The sequence below is a fragment of the Bison bison genome, unplaced genomic scaffold (assembly GCF_000754665.1).
Source record: "Bison bison bison isolate TAMUID 2011002044 unplaced genomic scaffold, Bison_UMD1.0 scf7180017864108, whole genome shotgun sequence".
NCBI classification, from domain to species: Eukaryota; Metazoa; Chordata; class Mammalia; order Artiodactyla; family Bovidae; genus Bison; species Bison bison.
Window position 1 is genome coordinate 2,825,715 of NW_011494680.1, and position 7,258 is coordinate 2,832,972.

General features: G+C 49.3%; 1 protein-coding gene across 1 annotated transcript in view; it reads right to left on the bottom strand.

The window, feature by feature from the left end:
• The window catches only part of FAM83A (family with sequence similarity 83, member A), a 19,204-nt gene that overhangs the window by 587 nt on the left and 11,359 nt on the right, over positions 1 to 7,258 (bottom strand). The window contains exon 4 of the mRNA XM_010838918.1: positions 26 to 160. Within this exon, the coding sequence (XP_010837220.1) occupies positions 26 to 160 (135 nt within the window). The remainder of the gene's footprint in view (positions 1 to 25; positions 161 to 7,258) is intronic.

Below are 7,258 nucleotides of genomic sequence, written 5' to 3' on the forward strand. Positions count from 1 at the left end.
TCCGGGCTGCAGGGGTGTGGCCAGCCTGGGCGACTTGGGGCCCATGACGGGCTTGGAGGAGGCGTAGAGGTGGCGGAACTCCTCATCAAACAGCTCCACTGGCTGGCCTGTGAACTTGGAGAGGATGTTCCGGTGCACGTGCCCACAGAGCCAGGTGAAGCTGGAGGGAGAGGAGAGAGAGTGAGGGGCGGGGGTGGGGAGGCCACCGGCACCCTGCACCGGAGGAGGACCTGGTCCAGCAGGACCAGGAGGACGGAAGGTATGCCCACTGCACCTCCACGCCGGCTCTTCCACCCTGATTGAACCCCCAGTTACTCCTCCTATGGATAACCAAGCTGAAGCTCAGAGACAGTGAGTGAGTGTGTGTGTGTGTGTGTGTGTGTGTGTGTGTGTGTGAAGTCACTTCAGTCGTGTCATAGGTCTTTGCGACCCTATGGACTGTAGCCTGTCAGGTTCCTCTGTCCATGGAATTCTCCAGGCAAGAACACTGGAGTGGGTTCCCATTCCCTCCTCCAGGGGAGCTTCCCGACCCAGCGATCAAACCTGCATCTCCTGCATTGGCAGGTAGCTTCTTCACCACTAGCGCCACCTGGGAAGCCCCAGCGAATGTTTGCACGGAAGTAATTAAGATGCAGAGGAAATCCTTGCCTCGGGTCAGGGCTCCTCCCGGTGCTCAGTTGAGAGCCCCTCAGAAGTCCCCGTGGAGGCACAGAGGGGCCACGTGCTGGCCAAGCGCCAGTGTCCCCCACTGTGCTGCTGGGGGTCACCAGCCGCTGGGGCTACAGCAGCCCCACCTGTGACATGCACGACATCTGCCTCTTCCAAACAAATGAGGGTCTGGGCTGCTCCTCGGACGGCAGGGCTATGGGCTCATGAAACTCTAAAGGGTGTAGCCAGGTTTTCACAGGTGGGACGGGGAGGGAGAGGCCTGTGCTTTGGGGGAATGGGAAGGAGAATACTGTGGGGGTGGGGGGTGGGGACAGGACAGGGGAGATGCTGCATGGAGGGTCTGCCTGGACACTGCGGGAGGACACCCTCAAACAGAGGCCCTGACCTTCCCCCTCATTTACACATTTTATTGAACAAAATGCTTAAGGCATTTACGCGTTATTTTTATGATTCCCTAATTTAAACAGATTCCTTTCTATCTCTGATTGAAAACTCTCATCACCCAGTCACCCCTAAAGAGCCAGATGATACCACAAAAGACTATCAGGTTAGTCTTGACAGTCTAACTATCAAGAGAATCAATAATGTGGGCCCAGGCCTGGAGCAATGGACACAGAATGGTCAGAAGGAGACAGGGTCACTGCGTGGGATGGAAACAGCCTCACCAAGGGTCTCAGCCTCCAGGCCCCAGCTTGTCTTTCCGCCAAAAGGCAGGTCCAGCTTCAGGAGTCCCCTGCTCTGTGAGGCAGGGCGGGGCCCATGCAAAGCTGGGGAAATCCTGGGAAGAACAATGAGGCTTTGTCCAAACCTCACCTGCCGCCCGGGAGCCACCCACACAACCCAGAGAGGTGGGCAGCTAATCTGGGACGGCAGCACTCTTGGCTACGCTAGGAATCAACTGTAGAACTTCCCTGGAGGTCCAGTGGTTAAGACTGTGCTTCTACTGCAGGGTTCATTTCCTGGTCTGGGAATTAGGATCCTGCAAGCTGCACAGGGCGGCCAAAAAAAAAAAAAAAAAGAAATCGCCCTGTGTTTTTTGGAATCAGGCTAGATTAGACCAAGCAACTGTGTGCTTTCTCAACAAAGAAGGTCCAAAGGCGCCCAGGCAACTTCTTAGGCCCCACGCACCCTGTGTGCCCTGTGCCCCCGCCCCCAGCGCCCCCATGTCCTTACAGCACCTGAGTGCTACCTCCTTGCCATACTCACTGTGTGAGGGTGCTCCTCCCTTACACTCCAAAAGTCCATTCATCCTGTACTCTAGCTTTTACGCTTTCTTTTATCACCACCCATAGTAAGAATTTTATTTTTATTGGGTTTTTCTTTTCTGACCCTTAAGTACATAGGGGCTTTCCTGATAGCTCAATTGGTAAAGAATCTGCCTGCAATGCAGGAGACCTCGGTTCAATTCCTGGGTTGGGAAGATCTCCTGGAGAAGAGATAGGCTACCCACTCAAGTATTCTTGGGCTTCCCTGGTGGCTCAACTGGTAAAGAATCCACCTGCAATTTGGGAAACCTGGGTTTGATCCCTGGGTTGGGAAGGTTCCCCTGGAGAGGGAAACAGCTACCCATTTCAGTATTCTGGCCTGGAGGATTCAGGCCATGGACTATAACAGTCCATGGACTAGCAAAGAGTTGAACACGACTGAGCGACTTTCACTTTCACAAGTACATAGAATTGATTTGATCATAATCTTTGGCTCAAGACCCATGCCAAAGATCTATTAATGGCCCATTTACAGTTACGTAGCTTTATTTGGTTATTTTAAATAACCTAAGCACCTATAAACACGGGAACGTGGAAGCCTATGAACAGGGAAGCCTGCCATGGTGCAGTCCACGGGGTCACAAAGAGCCAGACACAACTTAGCAACTGAACAACAAGCATCTATGAACCTACCACCCAAAATAAAAGGCTAGCATCTTGACAATGACCTGCATTTAACCACATGGTTAAATGCAGGAACACATTTTTCCAGTTTCTCCAAAATAGAAGAAATCATCACCCAGAATCCTGTGTCATAGTTCCCATACTTTCCTTTTTCTATAATAAGAAAAAGTTTTATATATTCTCAAAAGTACTGTCAGCCTTCCATATACTCAAGGATGAAAAATATTCAGAAAAAAAAAAGTCTTCCAGAAAGTTTCAGAAACCAAGACTTGAATTTGCCAGTTGGCAACCATTTACATACAGTTTACACTGTATTGGGTATTTTAAGTAGTCAAGACGTGAAGTATGCAGGAGGATGTGTGTAAGTTATATGCAAATTGTACACCACTTGGCTGGATGGCATCACCGACTCGATGGACGTGAGTTTGAGTGAACTCCGGGAGTTGGTGATGGACAGGGAGGCCTGGAGTGCTGCGATTCATGGGGTCGCAAAGAGTCAGACACTACTGAGCGGCGGAACTAAACTGAACTGATATGAGGCACTTGGGTATCCTTGAATTTTGGTATCTGTGGGGATGCTAGAACCAGTCCTCTACAGATGATGAGGAACAATGGTAAATATTTTACTTGTTTTTAACATACATGTCATCTCTGGGGACTTTTTTTCTCTTGCATATTGCTGGTTATCCGTGTTATTTCTTACTGCTGTACTTCACTTGTCTTTGTTGTTTGAAGTCCCACCGGGGGCTTTGTCATCCATCCTTTCATTGATAGGCATCTGAGTTGCTTCGATGGTTTTCCTGCTGACCGAGGGAGGAGCACCCTCTCGCACCAGTGCTTCTCCTTGTCTCCTAATGTCTCACAGACCAGTCTTTCTATCTAGGAGTGGAACTGCTGGGTAAAACCAGGTGAATATTCAGCTTTAGAGGAAATGCCTAACTCTTTCCAAAGTCACTGTGCTGATTTGAAAACCCACCAGCGATGGAGAAATTCGTTAAATCCACTATTTGTATGGTCAGTCTTTTTTTTTTTTTTGATGAATAGCCATAAAATGGTAACTCATTCTATCCTTGATTTGCATTTTCCTGATCACTGATGATGCTGAACATCTTTTCGGGTGGTTCCTCCTGCATGAAACTCCTGCTCTCACCTCTCGCCCACACTTCCATTGTGCTGTTTCTCGTGTGTGGTTTGTGGGAGTTCACTGTGATTCTCAGCGCTAATCTTGTCAGGGCATCATGAAAACCTGCTCCCAGTTTGTAATCTGACATTTCACTTACTTTAAGCCGTCTCTCAGTGAACCAAAGTTCTTCACTGTAGTATAGTCAGATTTAGCAATCTTTTTTGGTCAGTGCTTTTTTGTGTTCTGTTTAACACAGAGGAGAGTCTGGGTTAAGATGTCTAATCCTTATCCTAAGGTCTAAAAGACATCCATCTCTATATTTTACTAAAAGTATTAAAGTTGTTTTTGACATTTAATTTCTTTTAATCTATTGGAGGTGATTGTGTGTGTGCACACATGTGGGTGTATGTGTGAAGTAGAATCCGGTTTTTCATATGGAAAATTTTTCCCCCGGTTTCCCCTTTCCCCACGCCTCTGACACGCCCTGTCAAGCACGGGTCTGGGTCTAGGCCTTCTGTCTGTCCCTCTGTCACTTTGTCTGTCTCTCCCCCAATGCCACGTTGTCTACAGCACCACAACAAGTCCTGATCTCTGGACAGGCAAGTCCTCCCCACCTGTTCTTCTTCAGACCTATCTTGGCTATTCTTGGATAAACATATTTGACATCCTAAACTGTTTCCATATGAAAATACGTGCATAACCCCACAACAATTTCCTGAACACCCTTTACCTGTGTGCTCTGATTAGTTTTATTCCATCTTATTTCATTTTTTAAGATTTCTGGGCATCATCCACTAACTCAGTTTCATAGATGGTGATGTACCAGGTTGAAAAGTGGTGTTCCTCTAGCCACACTGGGGGCTTCCCTGGCGGCTCAGCTGGTAAAGAATCTGCCTGCAATGTGGAGACCTGGGTTGGGAAGATCCCCTGGAGGAGGCCATGGCAACCCACTCCAGTATTCTTGCCCGGAGAATCCCATGGACAGATGAGCCTGGTGGGCTTCAGTCCATGGGGTCACAAAGAGCTGGACACGACTGAAGCAACTTAGCACACGTGTACGTAGCCACACTGGATGGCCAGGACCTCACATGAACATTCATTCATTCCTCAGATATTTATGGTCATAGACAAACATGCAGGCACTGTATTGTCTGTACTTCCTTCCAGGAAGCAATAGAAAAGAAAACAGACCCAGTCTAGGTCCTGACACCATGTTTTTTACGATCTTGGCTAGCCAAGTTCATAGATAAGCTCTCTAGGGAATCATGTGGAAGCTGCCACCAGCAAGATGAGTTAGCAGGACAAAGACAGCAGGAATGAGCTCTCCAGCAAAGAGAATACACAGCAAGTGCAAAGACTCGGAGGCAGGAAGGGCCTGGGAGGAGGCCCATGTGGCTGCAGCAGCGTGGACGGGAAGAGCCCTGCTGAGACAGAGGCCATGGCAAGAAGGTGGGTTTTTTTCCCCCTAGGACAGTGACACGCATTGAAGGATTTTAAGGATGCAAGTGATTTGATCTGGTTAGCATTTAAAAATCTTTCTGTTCCTGGTAGAGAAAGCCCAGGGGTGGCTGTGAGGGTCAGGTTAAGGTTGCCCCGCCCTCCTCCAGGGATCTTCCCAACCCAGGCATCAAACCCAGGTCTCCCCCATTGCAGGCAGATTCTTTACCAGCTGAGCTACCAGGGAAGCCCCCAGTGTGGCTAGAGGAACACAATTTTTCAACCTGGTGCATCACCATCTGTGAAACTGATTTAGTGGGTGATGCCCAGAATTTTTCAAAAATGACTTAAGATGGAATAAAAATAATCAGAGCACACCGAGGTAAAGGGTCAGGGAAGGAGTGGGAATCAGGGGCCGGTTAGAAGGCCATGCTCTTATCATGTTATTCCTCGAGCTGTTTCAGCTCCCTGCTCTTGCAACCCGTCCCCCTGTTCCAATCTTTTTCATCCTCCAAGCATCAATCCAACCTCCAGGACCTGCCAGCCAAGACCCCACGAGGGGTCATTTCTTAGCGCATACTGACCTTAGAGCACATACCACACTACACTCTGGCCATCCATCTATGTTTCTTGATGAGAGGGAGATGTTCCTAGCACGTGGCACATCACCTGGGCTGAATGAGACCCTCAACAAGAGCTTAGTTGTTGGGACGCAGACCCTCCCCAGCCCCACCCTCAAGGCTCAGCTAGAGAGAGAGCTCTCTGGTTAGCCCTTTGTGTGCATCCAAAGGGAAGGGCCAAAATACCTGAAGCCCAGAGACAGCCAGACTGGAAGGGTGGGGTGAAGGCTTTTCTGGGGGTTTTTTGTTTGTTTTTATTGGTGACACCTATAAGGGTTCCAGGGAAAAGGATCCTCTGAAAAGCTGGCAAACAGATCAGTTGTTCAGTCCTCCCCCTGGGAGCTGGGTTCCCTACAGTTCTCAGGATGAATGGCCTGGTGGTCCTCAAGCCCACTGCCACCCTCCTTCTGAAAGTGAAAGTTGCTCAGTCATGTCCCACTCTTTGAAGTCCCATGGACTGTAGCTCTCCAGGCTCCTCTGTCCATGGAATTCTCCAGGCAAGAATACTGAAGTGAGTAGCCATTCCTTCTCCAGCAGATCTTCCCAACCCAGGAATCTAACCAGAGTCTCCTGGTTCACATTGCAGGTGGATTCTTTACCAGCTGAGCTACCTGGGAAGCCCTGGAGTCCCCCATATCAAGCCCAGCCTGAGATCCTGGTCAAGGAAGCTGGTGACCCTGGCCCAGTCACCTAACCTGCTATGTGCTTTAGTCCCCCCATCTGTCAATCAGAAGAATGATGCCTCCCTCTACATGTGATGAAGATTAAATCCTTACTAAAGGTCTGATGGCACCTGGCCCAGGACCTGGCTCAACAAAGTGGTTCCTGCTTCCTTCTGCCCCTTCCAAGGTCAAAGCCGCCCCTGCATGCTCTAAGGGCAAATACACATGAACAGAGAGAGGCCTGATTGTCCTTATGGAAAATAAGAGAAGGCCTCCCTCCTCCTTCATCTTCTCTTTCAGAATTTCTTTCTTTCTCTGTCCTTTTCAAACATACAGGAATCTTTTTAATGGCTAAACAAGGGCTTCCCTGGTGGCTCAGAGGATAAACAATCAGCCTGCAATGCAGGAGACCTGGGTTTGATCCCTGGATTGGAAAGCTCCTCTGGAGAAGGGAAAGGCTACCCACTCCAGTATTCTAGCCTGGAGAATTCCATGGACAGAGGAGCCTGGTGGGCTACAGTCCATGGGGCTGCAAAGAGCTGGACACAACTGAGCGACTTCACTTTCACTTTCAAGGCACTTGCCAGTCGCACCGCCAGCTCCCCAGAGATGGGGACAGGGGAGATGACTGCTCAGTGGCGGAGGGGCCGTGGACATGCTCTCACCACATCCACGGATGCCACTGTGACAGAAGATGGACGTGCTTTAGGCCAAAGGAATTTGAGAAGCAGGTGCAGGAAGGACTTTCTGACCTCCCCCTTGTCCCTGAAGCTGGTCACACTTTAAATGGATGCATTATCTGGCATATGCATTAATGTCTCTGTACACTGTCTATATTAAAATAATGAAACATTTTGG